General features: G+C 44.6%; 1 protein-coding gene and 1 long non-coding RNA gene across 4 annotated transcripts in view; one reads left to right on the forward strand and one right to left on the reverse strand.

The window, feature by feature from the left end:
- The window catches only part of LOC309545470, a 1,154,934-nt gene that overhangs the window by 719,516 nt on the left and 411,098 nt on the right, over positions 1-24,320 (reverse strand). The gene's annotated exons all lie outside the window — the stretch shown is intronic.
- Positions 2,251-24,320, forward strand: part of USP25 (ubiquitin specific peptidase 25) — a 226,137-nt gene continuing 204,067 nt past the window's right edge. For 2 of the 3 annotated variants that reach the window (XM_082245200.1, XM_082245202.1), the window contains exon 1: positions 2,252-2,487. In XM_082245200.1, the coding sequence (XP_082101326.1) occupies positions 2,446-2,487 (42 nt within the window). In that variant the 5' untranslated portion in view covers positions 2,252-2,445. Of the gene's footprint in view, positions 2,488-24,320 lie in introns of all 3 variants that reach the window. The other variant, XM_082245201.1, reaches the window with a different exon arrangement.

Consider the following 24,320-nt stretch of genomic DNA (forward strand, 5'->3'; position numbering starts at 1 on the left):
TTTCCAGTTTTGTTTCACTGGAAGAGTCTATTTGGATATTATTTTGCATTTACTTTCATCCGCCGGGTAAGGGGTAAATCCACAAGGTGGTGGCAGTCTGCACCTATTATTTGGAATAGCACCTGTTTGATTCCTGCACCTTTGAAAATACATTCATCTTTTTTTGTCGCATATATATGGTATTATATATATGGACTTTTTATTCACTTTGATTTCATACACTCTTCCTTTATTTCATTATTGGAATATATTGTTGTATATCACATTGGTTTATATAGGATTTTCCACACCAATAAGCTGTGGAGAAAAAAAATAACATGCAGGGAAGAGAAGGAGGGATGCTTTAAAGGGGGAAGGGAGGGACATACTTTATCTGTTTTTGTTTACAAAAAGTTACAGCCAAAGGAATTGTGATTGTCCTTTAGGTTAATCATTTGAAATAATTAAAAACAATATGATGTTCAAACTTTTGACTTCTTTCTTTAATAACTACATAACACAGTACTTGTACTTTTCTTTCAGTACTTGAGTAGCATTTTTGTTTAAAAACTACTGGTACTTTTACTTTCAGTACTTGAGTAGCAAAATAAAAAAAAAAAAAAAAAACGACTTACAATACTTAAGTACAAAAAATGTTGAATACTTTAGTACTTCTACTCAAGTCACTTTTTGATAGAGCACTTGTACTTTTACTCAAGTATGGGTTTCGAGTACTTTATACAAGTGTGGCTATGGACACCGGTATTGGGGTGATGCCTCTAGCTGCAGGCATCACTCCGGTACAAGCACTTTCCGAAATATCGGTAATATCGGCCACCTTGGTGGCCGATTCCGATATATCAGGGAAAGTGCATATCGGCCTTTGATATATCAGCTTTGCCGATAATGGTCGATCCCTATTGTGCAGGGCTCGGTGCAGAAACAGATGGGTGATCGGTTTGCAGGGCTCGGTGCAGACACAGATGGGAGATCAGTGATCGGTGCAGACATAGATGGGAGATCAGTGATCGGTGCAGACACAGATGGGAGATCAGTGATCGGTGCAGACATAGATGGGAGATCAGTGATCGGTGCAGACACAGATGGGTGATCGGTGTGCAGTGATCGGTGCAGACACAGATGGGAGATCAGTGATCGGGGCAGACACAGATGGGTGATCGGTGCAGACACAGATGGAGATCGGTGCAGACACAGATGGAGATCGGTGCAGACACAGATGGGTGATCGGTGCAGACACAGATGGGTGATTGGTGTGCGGAGATCGGTGCAGACACAGATGGAGATCGGTGCAGACACAGATGGAGATCGGTGCAGACACAGATGGGTGATCGGTGCAGACACAGATGGAGATCGGTGCAGACACAGATGGGTGATTGGTGTGCGGAGATCGGTGCAGACACAGATGGGTGATTGGTGTGCGGAGATCGGTGCAGACACAGATGGGTGATTGGTGTGCGGAGATCGGTGCAGACACAGATGGGTGATCGGTGTGCAGTGATCGGTGCAGACACAGATGGGAGATCAGGGCTCGGTGCAGACACAGATGGGTGATCGGTGCAGACACAGATGGAGATCGGTGCAGACACAGATGGGTGATTGGTGTGCGGAGATCGGTGCAGACACAGATGGGTGATCGGTGTGCAGTGATCGTTGCACACACAGATGGAGATCGGTGATCGGTGTGCAGTGATCGGTGCAGACACAGATGGGAGATCAGGGCTCGGTGCAGACACAGATGGGTGATCGGTGCAGACACAGATGGAGATCGGTGCAGACACAGATGGGTGATTGGTGTGCGGAGATCGGTGCAGACACAGATGGGTGATCGGTGTGCAGTGATCGTTGCACACACAGATGGAGATCGGTGATCGGTGTGCAGGGATCGGTGCAGACACAGATGGGAGATCAGTGATCGGTGCAGACACAGATGGGTGATCGGTGTGCAGTGATCAGTGCAGACACAGATGGGAGATCGGTGCAGACACAGATGGGAGATCAGGGCTCGGTGCAGACACAGATGGGTGATCGGGGCAGACACAGATGGGTGATTGGAGTGCGGAGATCGGTGCAGACACAGATGGGTGATCGGTGTGCTGTGATCGGTGCACACGCAGATGGAGATCGGTGATCGGTGTGCAGGGATCGGTGCAGACACAGATGGGTGATCGATGCAGACACAGATGGAGATCGGTGCAGACACATAGTGAGGGGGGAGGAGTGCGGAGTAGAGCGGCCGCCCCTCTCCATGTGAGCGGTGGGAGTGGTGATCTGTGTGCGGCCGCTGGGGAGACTCGGGCGGTGTCGGGCGGAGGAGGCGGTGGTGGAGGAGAGGTAGCACAGCGGGCGGTAGCCGGGCTCTCCTAGGCTCATGTCCCCGTGCGGCCGGCCTGAGCCCCGCGTAGTGTGCAGTGTGAGCCCCGGCGGGAGGGGAGGAGGATCTGGGCCATGACCGTGGAGCAGAATGTCCTTCAGCAGAACTCCCAGAAGGTAGGTGTGACCCGACCGAGCACCCCAACACTGCCAGCCTGAGCCATGCTTATCTCTGCACACAGCGCCCCCTGCACCCCAACACTGCCAGCCTAGGCCCACCTAACCTGCATGCCCAGCTATCCTCTGCCCCTCCCCCATGTTGCTCTGGGCCCCTCCTGTGTCATTCTGGCCCCAGCAGCTCAGTGACCAGGCCTGCTATGGATGTGATGACATGCAGCTCCTCCACTTCCTCCTCCCAGCTGTGTAGCTCTATCCTGGGCCAGGCTGGTGAGCCATAGTCCCCCCTCATCCTTCTCTGTCCCCCCCCCCTCTTCCTCCTGGCCAGGGATATGCAAGCTGTGGCCCTCCAGCTGTTGCAAAACTACAAGTCCCATCATGCCTCTGCCTCTGGGTGTCATGCTTGTGGCTGTCAGTGTCTTGCTATGCCTCATGGGACTTGTAGTTCTGCAACATCTGGAGGGCCACGGTTTGCATATCCCTGCTCTAGGCCTTCCCTGCATGCAGTGTTCAGTGTGCTCCTCTCTGGGAATGTGGCCCTTGCAGCCCCCCAGAAGGTGTCAGCGCAGACGGAGGGCACCGAGCATTCCTGGCAGAGGAGGCAGCTGCTGTGTACTAAAGATCGTGGCCTGGGAGCCTAATCTGGGGGGAGGAAGAGGAGATGCTATACCCCCTGTCTATCCTATATTGCCCCCAAACCAGACAGCATGACCAGCAAAAGCCTGGAACCCAAACGGAGAGCGCAGATACCAGCCTAGACCGCCATAGGCCTCCCCACCCCGGCACTGACATACCCCTCATTATAGGACATTCCTACACACATGGAGATGCATGCAATGGTTTGGAAGGGCCCATTTATACATCTTTCCATGTCTCAGACCTCATTCACACATCCTCCACCAGCCATGGTATAGTATACAGTGGATACCTGCAGTCGGGATCTCAGGTGGTCCAATCAATGGTGACCGCTGTAAGGTGCGTCCGGGGCCATGCACATTGGGAGCAACAGTTGTATTCATGCAGCCGCTGCATCCTATTAGACAGCAAAGGTACTGCTTGCACAATGATGGATGGAACACTGGGGTAAACCCGGCCTTCACATGGGGTCTAAGCCTGGGTCTGCCCATTCAGAGGGGCAAATTTATGTAGCTGCTGGATGTGGGGCTACATACAGATAAAGGCTTCCAGCTGTGGACAGTCCCTGCTGTCTGTCATTCAGATGTATGAGGTGATCTGAGCATCTGGGATCCCAGCAGCAGCTATTGGTCATACACTTACCACTGTCCGTCGTATACTTGCCACCACTGTCTGTCCTATACTTGCCACTACATGTTCAAATTTGGGGGGGGGATGAGGCCTAAGGGCCTGTTCACATCAGAATGCTGCTCGTTTCTCGCACTGCACTTGCAATCTGCAGTGGGCGTCAATGCAATGGTAATGACACCCCAAACGCAGGTTGCACTGAGTTACATGGTACAGAAGTATCGTGCGATCCGGTTGCAGTGCATTTTATTTAAGTTATTCATGCGCTACTCTTGGTGCAGTGTGATTTCAGCCCATTCAAATAAAAATGTACTGCCCTCAAAATCGCACAGGAAAACGCATTCCTGTGCGATTCCTGGTGTGAACCAGTCCTTAGAGCGAACGAAACCCACCAATGTAATGGCTTCCCAAAACGGCTAAGGTAGAACTAATGCTTAAGTAAACTGCAAGCATGCTATGTGTCTTTTGCAGAAATATTCACTTGCCTGCTTGCTGTTCTGTACTGAATGTTCGCTGAGCTGCACATGTGCGGCTCCGCTTGCATTCTTAGAACCATGACTGACTCCTTTGCAATTGTGCAGGATGCAATCTTTAAGGCCCCTTTCACACTGCTCCGTTCCGTCGATTTGAGTCCGTGCTGCTCAGCGGTGGATCGATCTGCCGATCCCCCGCTGAGCAGGCGGATGACAGCTCCGTCTCTGCTCTGTGTGCTGAGACGGAGGTGACAGATCCCCACTCTCCTCTATGGGGGAATTGGATGAGAATGGACCACCTGTCTGTTCTCATCCGATCCGATCTGCCAGATGGATGTAAAATAGGGTTTCCGCTGACATTCGATGCCCCATAGAGATGCATGGGGCATCCGTTCAGATCTGCCCGAAAAACTGACAGGCGGATCTGAACGGTCCGCAAGTGTGAAAGGGGCCTTAGCCAGTCAGGAGGCTGAAAACCCAACACCTGAGAAGAATATGACAGCAATCAGCGAGGATTGTAACCACTGCAATGCTGGAAGACAGATCTAACGGGGAGTTTAGTTCCGCTTTTTAATGGAAAATTTGCCAGCCTGGTCCCTGCGTGCCGAGAGGACTGACTCCTGTGCATGTGCAGGAATTGCCATCCCGTGCTTGGCAGTGGAGACGCCCAAAGACTGGCACCCATGGAGAAGATGCTCATGAGGGACCTGGACCCTTAGGCTGGCCATATATTTGACAATTTTCTTATTCAATTTCCTTTAGATTTATTTTCAACTATGTAGTGCAAGGGCCTGCCTGATTGAATTCAAATTGAAAGTGTTTACATTTGACCTTGTATCATATAGTTTTGGTAAATCTAAAGGAAAATTGTATACAGTAAACCCCCCTCCATTGCGGGGGTTACGTTCCGGACCCAGTCGCGAAAAGTGAAAATCTGTGAAATAGAAAAACCCTATTAAAATGCATTGTAGGCATGTTTTTTTTACTGTCACTGTACGTGTAGAAGCATTTTAAGGTCTTTAAACACACTTTTAAAACAATAGAAACTCATTTAAACACATAAAAGCAAGAGCTATGGAAAACACAAAAATATTTAATTCTTAATGATTTATATAGTAAAATAACATTACAAAAAAAAAAACGCAATATACCGGGACCGCAAAAACTGAACCGCGATGGAGCGGCTTTTTACTGTAATGTAAAGCCAGCCTTAGAGGGTAGGTAAGTATAATGTCTTTAGTTCCATTTTAAAGCAGAACTAAACCCATGGATTTAATGATTTCATGTGCTGAGAATGCTAACTGTCACATTTGCGTGTTCTCTAAACCAAACTGTCAAACTATCAAATGGCTGGAATTCTTCAAACAACTGAATGAACCAACCGCTCACTCCCAACAGGAATTTTAGGCGCGCTGCTCTCCTCAGATGGGGGAACTCCAAAGACTGAAAACATGAAAGAAAGAAAGCACAAGCACCGTCCTAGTGCATTACCCTTGGACACCTTTTAAAATGTATTTAGAATGCCAAATAAATAAAAATCGCATAGAATTAGTCCACCGCGATGTGGAAAGGGGATTGTCTTATGTACGGACCTCTGACGTGTTTCGGGAGACACGCTCCCTTCCTCAGAGGTGTCCAAGGGTAATGCACTAGGTGTTTGCGCCTACTTTCTTTTATGTTTTCTGTCAAATGGCTGGTGTCATAGCTAAACACATGTGCAGCAACATGGCTTCTTTAGATCAAACCGAAGCTAAGATTGCAGCTCCCTAGGAGGGTTTAGTTCTTCTCTAACCTGTGTTGTGTTAAGACAATCCACTCATTATCTTTGGGCTGTCAATGCTTCACAATAATGTGCATGGCCCCCCTTTCAAAACGCACCGCAACACAAGCACATTATGTCCATGGTGGTGTCCTGCATTGCTGCGTGCATTGTACTGTGTGATTACCTGCATTTAACCTCATTGATTTTAGTGTTTAGAAAAAATAGAAATGTTTGCGCCATGAGGCAGATTAGATAAATGTGCAGAATAACGTTTGTTTATACTTCCCAGATAATTTCCTGCATGCAAAGAGTTAGGCCTCTTTCACACGGCCGCTCTGCTGTTTTTGTCCGCCGCGGGACTTTTTTTTTTTTTTCACGGAGCGGATGACAGTTGTGTCATCCGCTCCGTGTGTCCGCATATCATCCCATCCGTTTGCGGATGATATGCGGACATAATGTAAGTCTATGGGCATTGCGGATGTCAGCGGATGACACCGCTGACATCCGATTTTCCTTCCTTTCCGTTTTTTGAACGGAGGAAAAATAGGGTTCTGTTCTGTTCCAAAAAACGGAACAGAACTGAAAGGAAGGAAATCTGATGTCAGCGGATGGTATTCCGCTGACATCTGCAATGCCATTGACTTACATTATGTCCGCAAATCATTCGCAAAAAAATAGGATGATTTGCGGACATACGGAGCGCCCGTGTGAAAGGGCCCTTAGTTTACCTTTACTAAAAAAATTCCCTATGCAGATAAAGGGCGTCTGCAGATAAAAACAAGCTGCAGCTTTGACCAGAGTTGAATAATGCCTTTACTTTAGGTGAAGGCCGTACCTTGTGAAGCCTGACTGGAGAACTTCTAGGGCGTTGCTAAGAGACTACTAGCTCTTCCTGTTCATCTTCATGAACACAGAAGTGAGCGCTCAAGCTCAGAACTACTGCATTAGAGGAGGGAAAGAGCTGGTGATGCACCCAAATTTCGGCAGGTTAAAATAGGGTTTTCAGCGTTCCCAAAAAAGGAAAAAAAAAATGGCTGCCGAAAACTAAAGGTGCACCGAATGTAAATTTTAGTGGCGAAACCGAAAATGCAGGATGCACTTGGCCAAAAACCGAAAATTACAGTTTAGCCAAAAAAAAATATATATAATTGACTTTTTATTTAATATCATGAATTTAAATGAATATGCATTTGTTAGCCATTTTTGACACATTTAGCGCAAGAAAAGCTCAAGAAAAATGTATACATTTAAATTCTTTGTAAGGGTCCTTTCACACGGGGCGGACCGTTTTTTTGATCCTCTCCAGCACTTTTTTTTTTTTTTGTACTGACACGGATGACACTTGTGTCATCCGGTCCGTTTATCATCCCATCCATTTGATAAACGGACATAATGTATGTCAATGGGATTACGGATGTCAGCAGATGACACTGCTTACATCCGTTTTTGCGTCCTTCTGGTTTTTTACACGGAAGAAAAATTAGGGTTCTCTTCCGTTCCAAAAAACGTAACTGATAGGAAAGGACGCAAATCGGATGTCAGCGGATGGTCATCCGCTGACATCTGCAGACATCTGCAATCCCATTGACATGCATTATGTCCGTTTTTCATTCGCAAAAAAATGGGATGAAAAAGGGACATACGGGGACCGCCCGTGTGAAAGGACCCTATGTCTTCACACTAATCCTTGGGTTTCCATTGTTAAAAATCTTGCTTGCAATTACTTTTTTTTTTTTTTTTTTTTTTTAACTAGACCGACAGTCAACAATTTAACCTTCTCTTTATTTTCAAATATGACATTTTTTACATTTGACTTACAGTCTATTTGGTACTTGTATAGTACGGTTTTGAATTTTATTTTGACTCTTTCCTATTGAAGTAATTAGTTTGTTACCCTTTAAATATGTACCATAATCCATGTCAAATTCAGATTGTTCTTCTTTATTTTATTCATAACAATAAACAAATTTGACAAGGAAAAAAAAAAAATCTTGCTTGCTGCATTTTTGGTCAGTTAAAAAAAAAAAAAAAATGCACCTTCCTGTTTGAAATGCTTTGAAAACGCAGCAAGAACACATAAATAATGCACCCTTGTTACGTTTTTGATGCAGTTTTTGGGACACATGATCTATGAAAAACGCACCATAAGCGTGGTAAAATCATGTGCATTTTCGCTATCTTTTTTTCTTATCAGCAAAATGTCGATAATACCATTTTCGGCAGATACGTTTTGGCTGCCAAAATTCCAGTGCATCGCTACTGAAAATGGCCGTGATTTTACAGTGATTTTGATCGCAATTTTACCTTGCTTATGGTGTGTTTTTCATAGGTCATGTGACTCAAAAAATGCATCAAACAGAACATGGGTGCTTTTTGGATGCGTTTTAGCTGCGTTTTCAATGCGTTTCAGTGGGAAGGTGCGTTTTTGGTATGGTTTGCCAAAAATGCAGCAAGCAGGATTTATAACACCGTTTTAAAATGTGTCGATAATGGCCGACCATCAATTCATATTTATGTAAATCCATGAAATTAAAAAGTTGAATATAATACAATTATTTATGAAAAAAAAAAAAAAAGACTAAGTCCATTTCGGTTTCAGCAAAATGCATCCTGAATTTTCGGTTTCGGCAGCAAATATTTTAATTTCTGTGCACCACTAGAAAGAGTTTGTGGGGGTTTGAATCGGCGAAAGAGCTCACTCTTGTGATGGTGAGAATGAACAGTAAGCGCAAAATTGTTACAATTCTTTGCACTGTTTATTTTTATTTGTAAAACTTTATTGAAATGTCAAAATTACATTTCATTCTCCTTTATGCATCTCAATGCATTGCAATGTGGTGTATGCATTGCAAAATGCTGCAGGGAAGAAAAAAATGTGAATGCTACTTTTCTTTCAGCACGTTGCAGTGGCGTGAACTGAACACATAGGAAACATGGCAAATGGGCTTTCTATGTGATGGCCTGTTGGGCAGCCTTGCACAGTAATGTGCTAACAGGCCATTAGGTATAACAATAATACTTTTCACCCAAACTTCTGTCTAGTGTAGGCACATGTGGCATCCTTGAGATCAATTGTGGGATCTGGGAAAGCTTGGGATGTCCGATCTCACAGGAAGATGATCCAGCGCTTCAGAAGTATGTTCTCCTGGCTTTTGGGATCCTCAGCTTTGCATGGGATCCTAAGAGAAACCCTAGTAATGCTGCCATCATATTAAGTTGGGTAAGCATGTTTTTTTTTTTTTTTTTTTTCTCTCTAGAGGTTTTACTGGGTGTTTTTTTATTTGAGGGTTTGGGAGCTGCAACATAAGTGGACCTTGCATTTTCATACCAGGCCTGCTTTAGGGTTTGTTTGTACCATAGTACATTCATTTTTAACATGCACTTGCTGTGCTGTGATGTGTCTTAGGAATAATGGGATTCTTCAACTTGAGCATTGCCACGTAGTCAGGAATTGAGCAACACTCCGATGTGAATGGGGCATTAAATGCGTCGCAGTGAGGTTGCCTTCACTTTTTTTTTTTTTTGACATGGTACATATCCTATTTTTTTCCAGTGCACACAAAGTGCGGATGGTGTGAATGAGCCCTTAATGTGTTACTAAACCCAGGAGCCTGCATTCACTATATCTGGTCTCCATAGTACACAGAACATGGAAATGCAATTATTTTAGTAAATATAAACTGCTAAATTTATTTTCTTAGCAGTATATAGAAGTCTTGTGACTTCTATCAGTGTCTGGTTAAAGCTTGTAGGAGGAGTTTTCATTCTCCCCTGATTGTCCTATGAGGCTGCAGGACCCCTGACTCGGCCTGGACAGTGCTGATTCAGCCATTGCAGCTGATGGCTTGCAGTTCACAATGACCTGCAAGGGTGAGAGCTCTTGTTCATTGATTCTTCCTGCAATTCAGAAATTGCCCCAGAGTCTGCCTGATCCAAGCATTAAACCCGCAATCGGGGGTGCAATGCTTTACAGAATGCAATGTAGAAGAAAAAAAAAGTCACACTTTTTTCTTTTTAATCTTATTTTAACCTGAGAAAAGGTGAGCATTTTTATGTATGTATATGTGTGTATGTATGTGTATGTAGTATGTATGTATGTATATATATATATATATATATATATATATATATATATATATATATATATATATATATATATATATATATATACATTAGGGATCGACCAATATTTTAAAATTTAAAATCGCGCCATCTATGCACAACAGACGCCAATGAGTATGCCATATACAGAGATTGATGTGCACCTGTTGGTGTGACTGGGGCCTTAAAGTGGATATAAACCTTTTTGGGCTGCAGGAATGGTCTTGCATATTATGGCATATGTACCTCTGTTTGCATTCCTTCAGCTCTGTGCTTTCTGCCACAACCATATTCCTCTCCACTTCAGTATTTTGCATGCAGGGATGACCTCAAACATGTTTGGATTGTAGTCCCAACCCACCTGAGCAATCCAGGTATTAAGCCATCACTGCCACCACCAATCATAGGCAACTGAGGCATGTCCCAGCCTGGGCCAATAAACAACTAGGCTGCTCCTGATTGGCGGTGTGCAGTGACTACTTCCTGGCAGGATTGCTCAGGTGGTTTGGGACTAGGAACTGAACATGCCTGAGCTCATCCCTATTGGCATCTTCCTTCTGCCATTGGGCATCTACTGATGATGCAGTGTACCTTACAAAAGTATTTTATGCTTTGCTTGTTTCAAGAACCTATTCATACCAATGAAAGGGGGGATAAAAAGATGGGAAGAGGAGAACCCAGTTATGTGACCTGTTAAGTCTTCTAGTTCTCTTGAATGGCACACGGTGGTTTGGTTTTTAATTTTTTTTTTGTTGGCCCACTGCAACACTTTTGCTGCTGTCGGTGTCATGTAATAGCATTTATTGCATTTAAGGGGCAAAAAAAGTGCCCAAAAACATCCCTGTTTAGGGACAAGCCCTGGAATCACTTGCCCAGAAGAAAAATGGTAGATCAAGACCATTGACCATTGGTATGACTTCACTGATCTACCCACCAGTTTTGGGACAGTGGACTCCGTGTTCAGTCAGGAGTCAACAACCAGGAGATTGGAATTTATCAAAGGAGGTCAGCAGTGGCAGCCCCAAGCTTTCTTAGGGTGGGTTTCTTTTAAAAATCTAGACAAGCCACGGAAATTGCTGCCGACGGGAAAGAGGACCTGTCTTTTTTTTTTTTTTTTTCAGGCTTTGAACCAATTTTTAAATTTCCCAGTGAGTAATGCCCCGTACACACGTGCAGATTATCTGCAGACTTTTGTCTTCAGATTTACCTTTTCTATGTAGTGCAAGGGCCTGCCGGATTGCATACAAATTGAAAGTGTTTAGGTTTGACCTCATATTATATGGTTTTGGTAAATCTACAGACAAAAGTCTGCAGATAATCTGCACGTGTGTACGGGGCATTACACTTGTAATCCTCGTCCAAAACAGGTGCATCCTTCCTAGCAGTTTTGGAAATTTCTGAGCAATTATATTTAGCATTGACCATTGCGCATTTATGGGTAGAAATCAGCATGTTGCGTTTTATGTCCATTATTTGGACTGTATGTTAGCGCAGCTGTTTCACATTCTGAAGCTTGAAACAATTCCAGAATGATGGCAGTAAACCCATGTGGTATGGAGATGTTGTTACTGGCAATCAGACATTTTCCTCTGCCGCTGCGTGTCTGTTTTCTGTATTTTCATATGTGCATATTTTGTTTTCAGAGTATTTTAGATTGGCATATTGCAGAGGCCTTGGTCCATAAATTGTGCTGCAATTTACTGATTGAGATGGTATGTGAGTGGTATATATTTTTTTTTTTTTATTTCAGTGCTACGATTGACTAAAAAATACACTGTACCCAAATAAATTCAATTATTTTTATGAGAGCATTTTTTTTTTTTTTTTGGTGGCATCACTTTTGCTACTTTTTTTTTTTTTTTCTTTTTAATATTTAAAGTGATTCTTTACCTTGTTTGAAAAAAAAAAAAAAGGCAGCACCTGCCCAGGAGTTCAACACCGTCCCCCCATCTGAACCTGTTGGGTTCAGATGGGTCACTTATGCCAGCATGCTTACTGTAGGCATCCGACTGTGATTCCTTGTGGGCTCACAGCCGGTTGCCTGCTGCACTTAGGCTCCATTCACACCTGGGCGTTTTTGAGTGTTTTTCAGCTACAAAAACGCTCAAAAAAACGTTCCAAAACGCCCAATAAGTAAAACCCCATACATTTAAATGGCCCCTGTTCACATCTGAGCGTTTTGTAAAACGCCTGTAGCTGAAAAAAGTACATGAGCTTCTTTTTGGGCTGATTACCAGCGTTTTTGATAGATATCAATGAAAAACGCCTAAAAATCGCCGTAAAATCGCGGTAAAACGCTACGCTCAAGTGTGAATGCAGCCTTAACGAATGTCCAGCAGCATTCTGGGATCTGTGACGATGTCTCGAACGCTGTGTGCCGTTGAACTTGCTAGCTAATCTGACAGTGTCGGAAGAGTCAATTATCTAGCAAAGAACCCTTCCTCTTTCCCCAACTGGAAGACTGGAAGTGTCCAGTCACTGTCTGCTGGCATTTTCTCTCCCCTCCTCCTCTCCTCCCTAACATTTTTTTTTAATGTAGCACCTAGGTAAGGAAATTCTGTGCACTTTAGTGCCAGCTCTGAGTCTGTTGGGGCTCCTGACTTCACATCCAAGATGGCGGCACCCAGCAGCAATCTTGGGGATTTTGGATGTCAAGGGAGGCTTTTACAGGTAACAAAATATATTCTTATGTCTCATTTCATTGCATGAAATGCATCAGATCACACTGCACAAACCTCATAAAACCCATTTGTTGAGGTGGGTGGTTGGCAAAGAGTGACACCAGGCAGATCCAAAAGCCAGCACTCCAATCGAATTTCCAAGATAACTCTTTGACGTTCTAGATCAGTAGAAATACCTAAAGTTTTGAGGGTTTTGTACAGAGCAACCCCAATGCTCATCCTTCTGAGGTCCTTCCCTCACCCTCATCTCCCCCATTGGTCCTCCTGGCTCCTCCCCATTGCCAAGTACACCCTCCATCTAGCAAGCTGCTTTCTAAGGGGGGTACTAGAGCTGCATGATGGGTAAAAAAAAAACCGCAATCTCGATTCAACCCCACCCTCACGCTCTTAATCTGGTGTAACGTGAAAATACCCTACCCTCGTCACTTCCTGTCATATACGTAATGGAACGTAGGTGCACCGGAAGTGACGAGGGTAGGGAATTTTCACGGATATGGTTTTTTCACGGAACATCGGCATTTCTAAGATCCATGTAACCAGTGCAGAGCTGTTCTCTGCTCACAGCTGTCAAAAAAAATAAAAAAAGTAGCTGGCAAAGTTTTACATTACAACATTGCTCAAAGATGATAAAAATATAAACATTGTATCAGTTGATTCTTTGAGATCAAAGGGATAAACTTCGGTCTGCAAAGGAGGTTAGTTTAACCACTTAGATGCCTTTTTCTGACAATGGTTGCTTACAAGATATAAAATCAGAATTTTTTGCTAGTAAATTACTTAGAACCCCCAAACTTTTATATATATATATATATATATAAGTGTGTGTGTATATACAGTATCTCACAAAAGTGAGTACACCCCTCACATTTTTGTAAATATTTTATTATATCTTTTCATGTGACAACACAGAAGAAATTACACTTTGCTACAATGTAAAGTAGTGAGTGTACAGCTTGTATAACAGTGTAAATTTGCTGTCCCCTCAAAATAACTCAACACACAGCCATTAATGTCTAAACCGCTGGCAACAAAAGTGAGTACACCCCTAAGTGACAATGTCCAAATTGGGCCCAAAGTGTCAATATTTTGTGTGGCCACTGTTTTTTCCCAGCACTGCCTTAACCCTCTTGGGCATGGAACTCACCAGAGCTACACAGGTTGCCACTGGAGTCCTCTTCCACTCCTCTATGACGACATCAAGGAGCTGGTGGATGTTAGAGACCTTGCGCTCCTCCACCTTCCGTTTGAGGATGCCCCACAGATGCTCAATAGGGTTTAGGTCTGGAGACATGCTTGGCCAGTCCATCACCTTTACCCTCAGCTTCTTTAGCAAGGCAGTGGTCATCTTGAAGGTGTGTTTGGGGTCATTATCATGTTGGAATATTGCCCTGCGGCCTAGTCTCCGAAGGGAGTGGATCATGCTGCTTCAGTATGTCACAGTACATGTTGGCATTCATGGTTCCTTCAATGAACTGTAGCTCCCCAGTGCCAGCAGCACTCATGCAGCCCCAGACCATGACACTCCCACCATGCTTGACTGTAGGTAAGTCACACTTGTCTTTGTAATCCTCACCTGGTTTCCACCACACACGCTTGACACCATCTGAACCAAATAAGTTTGTCTTGGTCTCATCAGACCACAGGACATGGTTCCAGTAATCCATGTCCTTAGTCTGCTTGTCTTCAGCAAACCGTTTGCAGGCTTTCTTGTGCATCATCTTTGGAAGAGGCTTCCTTCTGGGACAACAGCCATACAGACCAATTTGATGCAGTGTGCGGTGTATGGTCTGAGCACTGACAGGCTGACCCCCCACCCCTTCAACCTCTACAGCAATGATGGCAGCACTTCTACATCTATTTCCCAAAGACAACTTCTGGATATGACACTGAGCACGTGCACTCAACCTTTTTTTGTCGACCATGGTGAGGCCTGTTCTGAATGGAACCTGTCCTGTTAAACCGCTGTATGGTTTTGGCCACTGTGCTGCAACTCGGTTTCAGGGTCCTGGCAATCTTCTTATAGCCTAGGCCATCTTTAAGTAGAGCAACAGTTCTTTTTTTCAGATCCTCAGAGTTCTTTACCATGAGGTGCCATGTTGAACTTCCATTGACCAGTATGAGAGAGTGAGAGCGATAACCCCAAATTTAACACACCTGCTCCCCATTCACACCTGAAACCTTGAAACACTAACGAGTCACATGACACCGGGGAGGAAAAATGTCTAATTGGGCCCAATTTGGACATTTTCACTTAGGGGTGTACTCACTTTTGTTGCCAGCGGTTTAGACATTAATGGCTGTGTTGAGTTATTTTGAGGGGACAGGAAATTTTCACTGTTATACAAGCTGTACACTCACTACTTTACATTGTAGCTAAGTGTCATTTCTTCAGTGTTGTCACATGAAAAAATATGTAATAAAATATTTACAGAAATGTGAGGGGTGTACTCTTGTGAGATACAGTGTATGTGTGTGTATATATATATATATATATATATATATATATATATATAATGTATGTATGTGTGTATATATAATATATATATTGTTTTAGCACAGACCCTAGAGAATAAAATGGCAGTTGTTGCAATATTTTGTGTCACACTGTATTTGCGCAGAGGTCTTTTAAACGCATTTTTTTTGGAAAAAAATACACCATTGATTAAAAAAAAAAAAACTAAACAGTAAAGTTAGCCCAATTTTTTAATCTGAAAGATATATTATGCCGATAATTGTGATCTTTATTCAAAGCAAAAATATTCTCATTTTATGCAGAATCGTGCAGCTTTAGGGGTTACTTATGTGAGCTCGCTCCCGTGTAATGCTACCTGCACCCATAGACAGACAGCAGGCTTTGCCCTCCCCCTCATCTCTTGTCATAGGAGTTGATTGACCTCAGCAGCCAATGGCTCCTGCTGCTATTTTTCTGCCCTGTGAGGAGGGGGAGAGCCGCTGCTTTCGTGCACAGCGCTGTCGATCGGGATTGGGTTAAGGTAAGTATAAGGGGAGGCTGGGGGGATCCTTGTTGCAGAATGCAAAACTTTTTTTAGATTTATGAATTCAGACACCTAGCAGATATTTATTGCTGTCTGTGTCCTTGTTAGGGAGATTCACTCTCTCTATTGGTCTTGTTACCATTATCCTCGAGAGTGAAATTGACAGAAAATGTCAAACTTGGGGTTGTCGCTAGAACAGGAATAGAGGAGAAATCAACCAATGGGGACACTAGTATAGTCTGGGCATAGCTTCACTTTAAAGGATATCAGAGCGTAGAGTACTATGCTGTCAGTCAGCCCGTATGGACAGAGGAAAGGTGCGGGTCATCGGTTGTAGCAGAATTACTTCTGTTTTATTGCAATGCTGCCACTGCAACCCATTAAAGTGGTCACCCATAGTACTCAATAGTTCAAGAATGATGGTCACAAAAAAGAAAACTGTTCTTAGATACAGAGGCTGCCATTGACCTCCCTTTAAAAATGCTGGTTGTCAACAATACTCTTGAGTCACTGACCTGGAGCAAGCATGCAGCTAGTGAAACCACGTGAAAGTCAGAACTCTTGCTCCACATACTTTTTGCAGGTCAGTGATCAGAAAGAATTGAGCCTTTGGGTCAACATAACTCTGCCACTAACATTTTCTAAAGGGGAGCAATAGTGGCCTACATGTGTTTTGCTAATACCATTATCCATACTGGTAAATGCACATTGATAAATCCCAGTAAAGTCTACACGTGTGCTCAAACATAACCTTTTGTTAGGTGGATAGACCTGGTACTGGTGCATGACACAAAATGTCTTCCCGACATGTTTACACTTTACCACTTGTATTGCACTGCCTTCAGGCAAAGGCTGGATGCACTATGGCAGTAGGTGTTGTCTCATATGTACTTATAATCCCTTAAAGGTTAACCAACAACATATTAATTTTCTGGCAGCAGGCACAGCAGACGGTGAAACCCTATAATGTAAATTGTCGGGGGAACAGGTGCTGGTCATGGGATCCTGAGACAGCACAAGTCATGCCAGGCACATATGATTTGGCTGGACTTCCTCAGCCAGGAAATATTCTGGAGGCGAAACTGAATCTATCAATTGGGTAATATATGCGGGAATAGACACGTGAGGGAGGACGCAGCAAGAAGGGGGCTACTGCCGGACATTGAAAAATATTCAGACAGGCCTATTAATTAGGAGGAAGCTTAACCCACTTCAACCAGGATTGGTCTTTTATTGAGTTAACTTCTCTAAGCTGAGATCTGCTTTCTGATTATTCTGACTTGTTCTGAAAATTCTGATTGTCCTGATCCAGGTCAGTGACTCCACCGGGATAGAGGATCAGCATGGCAACCATGTAACTAGCATTTCACAACAAATCACTGTATAAACATGTGCATGCATATATAAACTGTTTAACCTATTTAAAGTAGCTATAAAGGTAGGTTTTTTTTTTTTTTTTTTAACCTTAAGCACTTCCCACCCAAGGACGTACCCATACCTCTTTGGGTTTCAGTGGTTATACCGGGATGATGCTTGCACCTACAGGCATCATCCCAGCATCATTGTTTGCAGCTGGAAATTCCAATTCAGGCAGAAGAGATCGGAGTGGCTAATTAGCCACTCTATCTCTTCTGCAGGTGGCGGAAGGGGGGTCCCCCCCCATGGCCGCCGCCTCTCCGGGCTCTCCGGTCCCATCGAGGAGGCTGGGAGCGATGTGGCGATGGCTGCCTGGTACAGAGAGGAACTGACGTCGTTCCCCTCTCTCTGTAACCTTGGAAACTGGGAGCAACAAGCGTGCATCACTTCCTGTTCCGCCCCTTTGTTTACCTGGCCTCCAGCGGCCAAAGAAATAGCGGGTTCGACCGATCTTGGCCTGATTGACTGACCCCAAATATCTCCATAAAGAGGACCTTTTATTTCCCATGCGGTCACAAGGGATCTTGTCCACCACTTGTGATAGCAATAACGTTTGTACAAAAAAAAAATGTAAAGCACCCCGGTCCAACCGTGCTTACATGCAGATGCGAATGCATCCGTTACTCCCACATACATACAGTATGTAAATGGTGATCGCACCACACATGAGGTATTGTCGGGAACTTCAGCACAAGAGCAATAATTCTAGCACCAGACCACCTGTGCCACTCTTAATTGGTAACCTAAAGGCGTTTAAAGCGTCGCCTGTGGAGAATTTTAAGCACTGCAGTTTGCGGCCATTCCACCGGCAGATGCAATTTAAAAGCGTGCAATGTTGGGTATCGATTTACTCGGCGTAACATCTTTCACGTTATACAAAAAATCTGGCTAACTTTACTGTTTTTTATTCATGAATGTTTTTTTTTTTTTTTTTTCAAAAAAATTTGCATTTGAAAAGCTGCTGCGCAAATACCGTGTGACATAAAAAAATTGCAACACACATCATTTTATTCTATAGGGTCTGGGGTAAAAAAGTTTGGGGGTTCTAAGTAATTTTCTAGCAAAAAGAGTAGATTTTTCACTCTAGGAACGAAGTGTCAGAATAGGCCTGGGAGATGGGTAAAGAAGTTGTAAAGTCAGAAGGTTTTTTATCTTCATGCATTCTATGCATGAAGATAAAAAGCCTTTAGTGTGGACCTGCCCCTCTAATACTTACCTGTGCCCTGTCTCTGTCCAGCGACGTCCATGAGTGCATCAGCCGTCTGGGACTCTCGCTTCTGATTGGCTGAGACACAGCAGCGATGCCATTGGCTCCCAATAAACTAAATTGTAAAATAAACTAAATTTGTAAATCAAACTCAGCCAATCAGGAGAAAGGGGGCAGCTCTGTGTCTGAATGGATAAACGGAGCTGCAGCTTGACTCAGGAGCCCCCATAGCAAGCTGCTTGCGGTGAGGGCACTCAACAGGAGGGAGGGGCCAGGAGCTCCAGCCTGGGACCCAAGAAGAGGAGAATCTGGGCTGCTCTGTGCAAAACCACTGCAAAGAGGTGGGAAGTTTAACATGTTTGGTATTTTAATAGAAAAAAAAAGAAGACTTTACCATCACTTAAATGCATTTTTTGCATTAAGGTAAAAAACCTTCCGTGTCCAGCTTCTCCTCCAGCCCCCCTTATACTTACCTGAACCCGATCTTGATCTACGCTGTGGGCACCTAGTTTTGGCAGGTACCCAGCTCCTGCTTCTACTTGGGCAGCCTAGGCAATCTTCTGCGATCTTCCTGCAATCTTCTGGGATACATCACAGGTCCCAGAAGATTACCCGGCCATTGAGGGAGGCACACTTGTGATGCCAGGGAGAGGCGAGGGAGAGAACCAAGGGTTTGGGTGGGCGCATCGCTGGATCGTGGGACCAGGTGAGTGGGTTTATTAAAAGTCAGCAGCAAACTGGAACTCTTCTTTAGTATTAAAAATTGCCAGACTCAGATGTGCCAAGCTATTAAACATACCCCAAAATACTTGCAACCTCAATTGAAACCTAAAGTGCTATTACCAAGTATAGGTAAATCTGATCATGAGATAATTACAGGGATGGCAATTTCTGACTTTCTTCTGAAAGTGCAAATTTTCCTGGCTAACCTTCTTCTAAAAGTTCTAGTCACCTGGCTGTAAGGCTAATCCTTTGACCTCAAACCCATGGTGACTTGGTACAAGTATGCACATCCGCCATCAGATATCCTTATCTGCATGAAAGTAAGTTGTCGAAATTATGCAATCAAGGGAATTGCTTTAACAGCCTACAAAAAGGTAATTTTACTTTCCAGAGAGAGTTGATACATAAGCATAAATTTTTTTTTTTTTTAATTGTTAGATTTTTCAGTTATTTTTAGGCCTTATACTACCTTTAAGAAGAAGTCTTTGCCATCTGGTTAGCTGTGATGCTGTAAAACTTTCCAAGCTAAATTTAGCACACATGAAACAAATTTTTTATAGTGCGGTTTCATCGGCCCTATAAATTCAGATAGTATGTGTGTAGTCTGTATGTTCATGCAAAAGATGTGCTGACCCATCAGCAGGAGACCAAGCTGTTTCCTGTTCACTTCCGAATATTTTTTTATTTTTTTAGATTTGTAGATGGCTAATTTTATGTAAATCTGAGAAGCAAAGATCATTTTTATGAATGGCTATACAAAGAAACTGAAGCGGTGACTTTCATTTATATGGGAATGGCTGGAGGATTCTTTTGGTATTGGCACTATGGGGATGTGGCTCAGAGGTGGAGAACAAGTGAATAGGTAAAAGAACTATTAAATGTTAGGAATTTGTGTAGAGTTTAGGTAGTGTGTGTACCCTATGTTCAGAGTTTTACTTCACTGTTAGAGTTTAAATCCTCTGTGTGCCTGGTCCTCTGAACCTTCCTCTCTAAGGCCTCTTGCATACTGGTGCCTTAAAATGCAGCACTTTTCGGTATACAGATTTTTATTTTTTCCTGATGTAAATGCAGACCATTGCTTTCAATGTGCCTGTACACACAGGTGTATAAACATAACGCTGCATAAAGATCAGTAAAGAAAAAAAAAAAAAAACCTGAAATCTGTGTTGCCAGTCCTTTTTTTTTTTTTTTTTTTTTTTTAAAGCTCGTATATGCACAAATATGCAGCTCTAGGCTCATTTGCCACACTCCCTTGATTAAAACCAGGAGAATTTTTGCCCTTGTGTACGCTTAAGCCCCTTACACAAGGGCCACAAATCGGGCGCTATTGGCCAGTTCAATAGAAACCGGCTGACCTGTATGTACGGCAGCCTTTCTGACAGAAGCTGGCCAACGTCCAGCTTCTGTTGATAGGATTTGCATGTCAGGAGATGGTGACTGGCTCTCTATGGAGCCGGTTCACATAAATCCGGAGCGGCTCCGTTGCGAATTGCAAAGGGGTCCTGTGCATCTTCTGGTCCGTTTTCAGATCCAATTTCAGCCAAAAAATTCAGACTGAAATGGTGAACAGGAGCCCCTACTGTGAGACGCTCCGTGCGGCAGTGTGAACCCAGCCTTAAGGCTCTACAGCCAGTGATTGCACCCTGACTTCATCACAAACCGCGCAGGACCCGTAGTCAGAGGGAAAAAAAAAGATGGTGGTGCTTGGCTTTAATGGCTACTTTTGGCAGTTAAAACAATGATCATCCCTGTTTAGACCGATTTGGATCCAAGGCTCGAGCTGTACAGGGGAGCTTTCATTTCTGCTCAAACTCAGCTGTCTTTTTCCAAAACCTTTACTGTTAACTTAAAGCTAACTTTTAGCTAAAAAAAAAAGAAATAAATTACCCACAGCTTTAGTCGCAACACTTACCTGTAAGGAATATTCTACGCTGTGCATGCAGCTGGATTGAATCTTCACTGCAGGGATGCCTGTCCTCTTCCTGTCTCTCAACTTCCAGTGCTGCAATGATTAACCGCTATGGGTCTTAAGGTAGCGCAGCAGTACAGAGGGTCTGATGGGGACATGCCCCCTCCTTCCTCTTCCTCATGGAGAAAAGTTATTTCATTGATTTCATTGCCTGTAACATAATCTGTGAGTGGCAGAGAGAATCCTGTGACTGATTACACTCTCCCCCATTCACAGTTCATGTTATAAGCAGTGTGAACAATGAAGAGGCAGAGGCATCCTTGCAGTGAATATTTGTCCAGGATCCAGCTGCTTGTACAACGTGAAACATCCTTCATTACAGGTAAGTGATGTGACTAAGGCTTTAGGGATTTTCTTTTATTTTTTGTTAAACTTTAGCTTTAAAGCCAAACTCTTAGAAAACTAGAAGTCCTCCCTCGCAGTGGAGCTGCGCCTGCACTCCAAGGTTTACCTGATTTTTGTCTAGGTCTCCAAACTGCGGTCCGTGGGCCAGATGTGCCCTTGGAGCAATATTCCTACCACTGATATGGGCCCCGGTTCCTCCCACTGACGCCAAGGATGGGGGCACTGTTCCACGGACGCCAAGGATGGGGGCACTGTTCCACGGACGCCAAGGATGGGGGCGGCACTGTTCCACGGACGCCAAGGATGGGGGCGGCACTGTTCCACGGACGCCAAGGATGGGGGCGGCACTGTTCCACGGACGCCAAGGATGGGGGCGGCACTGTTCCACGGACGCCAAGGATGGGGGCGGCACTGTTCCACGGACGCCAAGGATGGGGGGGGCACTGTTCCACGGACGCCAAGGATGGGGGGGGCACTGTTCCACGGACGCCAAGGATGGGGGGGGCACTGTTCCACGGACGCCAAGGATGGGGGGGGCACTGTTCCACGGACGCCAAGGATGGGGGGGGGCACTGTTCCACGGACGCCAAGGTTGGGGGGGGGGCACTGTTCCACGGACGCCAAGGTTGGGGGGGGGCACTGTTCCACGGACGCCAAGGTTGGGGGGGGGGCACTGTTCCACGGACGCCAAGGTTGGGGGGGGGCACTGTTCCACCGACGCCAAGGTTGGGGGGGGCACTGTTCCACGGACGCCAAGGTTGGGGGGGGGCACTGTTCCACGGACGCCAAGGTTGGGGGGGGGGCACTGTTCCACGGACGCCAAGGTTGGGGGGGGACACTGTTCCACGGACGCCAAGGTTGGGGGGGGCACTGTTCCACGGACGCCAAGGATGGGGGGGGGCACTGTTCCACGGACGCCAAGGATGGGGGGGGCACTGTTCCACGGACGCCAAGGATGGGGGGGGCACTGTTCCACGGACGCCAAGGATGGGGGGGCACTGTTCCACGGACGCCAAGGATGGGGGGGGGGGCACTGTTCCACGGACGCCAAGGATGGGGGGGGGGCACTGTTCCACGGACGCCAAGGATGGGGGAGGCACTGTTCCACGGACGTCAAGGATGGGGGCACTGTATATAAGAATGGTGGTGCGCTATTTGTACAGCAGTGCTGTGTATTGAGATTAATGAACAGTGCCTATTCATAATATACATATAAAGTTAAATATATATAAAAACTTAGACACCAACTGTCAAGTCCAAATATCTTTGCGCTTTAGGAGGAGTCAGTCACTTGACTGCTATAGTATGGAAACACTGCTGCTACTTAAACAAATACTGGATAATATTTGGAAATACAAAAACGGAAAAGAAGTAGCGCATAAAATCACTATTAAATGACTTAAAGTGTAAAAAGCATGCTTGTCAAAGATATTGCTTGATAAACACTCAAAAACATGTAGAGAAAAGCAATGTCCTTATAAGTCCATAAATCCAGGAGTGCGTGAAGTATATAAATGGATCACCATCCACCACCAGGTGTCACACCGATAGATAGCAGAAATGGCAACTCACCAGAAAACGATGCTCAAGTGTTCTCACACCAGAGCAAACTGAGCAGGGATACCATACAGATGTAGGGAATACACGCATGGAAGACCAGAGTCACTTCACCACTGCCGCATAAAAGTATCCTTCACACACTTTCCTCAATGTAATGGCATTATGGAAAAAGAGAAGGGCTCCAAATAGTGAAGTACCGTCAAAACACTTGCTTTATTAAAACATAAAAATTTTGCACTCACATGTAAAAGCATATGGGTAGGCATTGAATAGCATGTCTCCGGTCAGAAAGGAAGCCTATCTCGTCCAGTATACTGGGCTAACTCCACGCCAGCCCAGTCCCTTCCGGGTAGCTCCTCTGCCGTGTCCCGTGATGTCGGATGTGTCGTCAGGTCACGCCCCGACCGGTTTCGTCATGTCCGACTTCAACTGGAGGCGTGACCTGAACGACAACATCCGGCATCTAAATAGCCCTGCTGGAACGCTCTGCGTCCAATCGGCAATGAGGTAAGTAAACCGGAAGTGAACCAGCACCCCGCATTGCGGAACTTCCGACATCAATAACAACAATAGGGAAAACCTGCCATATCATAAAGATTCACTTTGGCACTGAAATATAAATAACAATACAAGTGCTATAATATGGTGAAAAGGATAACATTGTTATTTCTTGGAGTTCTACCCCGTGCCGATATGGATCTGCAGAGCATTGCCAGTAACATTCTGCATAAAAAACAGGTAATCATGGTAAACATTAAAAATGCAACAACCATCTACATTGCACTGATCAGTACCCCCATAGTGAAGGTTCCAATGTAATGTCTATTAGAAATGATAAAAAACATATAAAAAGCATATTTAAAAAAGCACACCACTGGAATCCAAAATATAGATTGAGACAAATCAATCGTACTCCAGTACCATTATAAGGGTAAATGAAAAAGGCAAGATCATGAATCGCTAATATAGCAATTCAAGTCTAACTCTATATTTAACCCCGTCGGTGCGAGGGCCTGGGTGAGGAAAATCCACTTAGTCTCACATTTGGATAATTCCCTCACCCAATTTGACCCCCGCCACGACGGGGTAACTCTCTCAATGCCCCAGAAGTGAAGGCTTCTAGGATCCCTCTGGTGGAATTGGCGGAAATGTGCGGGCACATTGTGGTCGCGATTTCCTTTCAAAATGTTGGTGATATGCTCACCTACTCTGACTTTTAGGGCCCGCTTAGTACGGCCAATATAAACTAAATTACAAGGACACATCAGTCCATAGACCACATGTGTGGTGTCACACGTAATTAAGCTTTTGATTTTGAAGGATTTATTGATAGCTCG

The sequence above is a fragment of the Pelophylax lessonae genome, assembly GCF_965119305.1.
Source record: "Pelophylax lessonae genome assembly, chromosome: 2".
Classification (NCBI taxonomy): domain Eukaryota; kingdom Metazoa; phylum Chordata; class Amphibia; order Anura; family Ranidae; genus Pelophylax; species Pelophylax lessonae.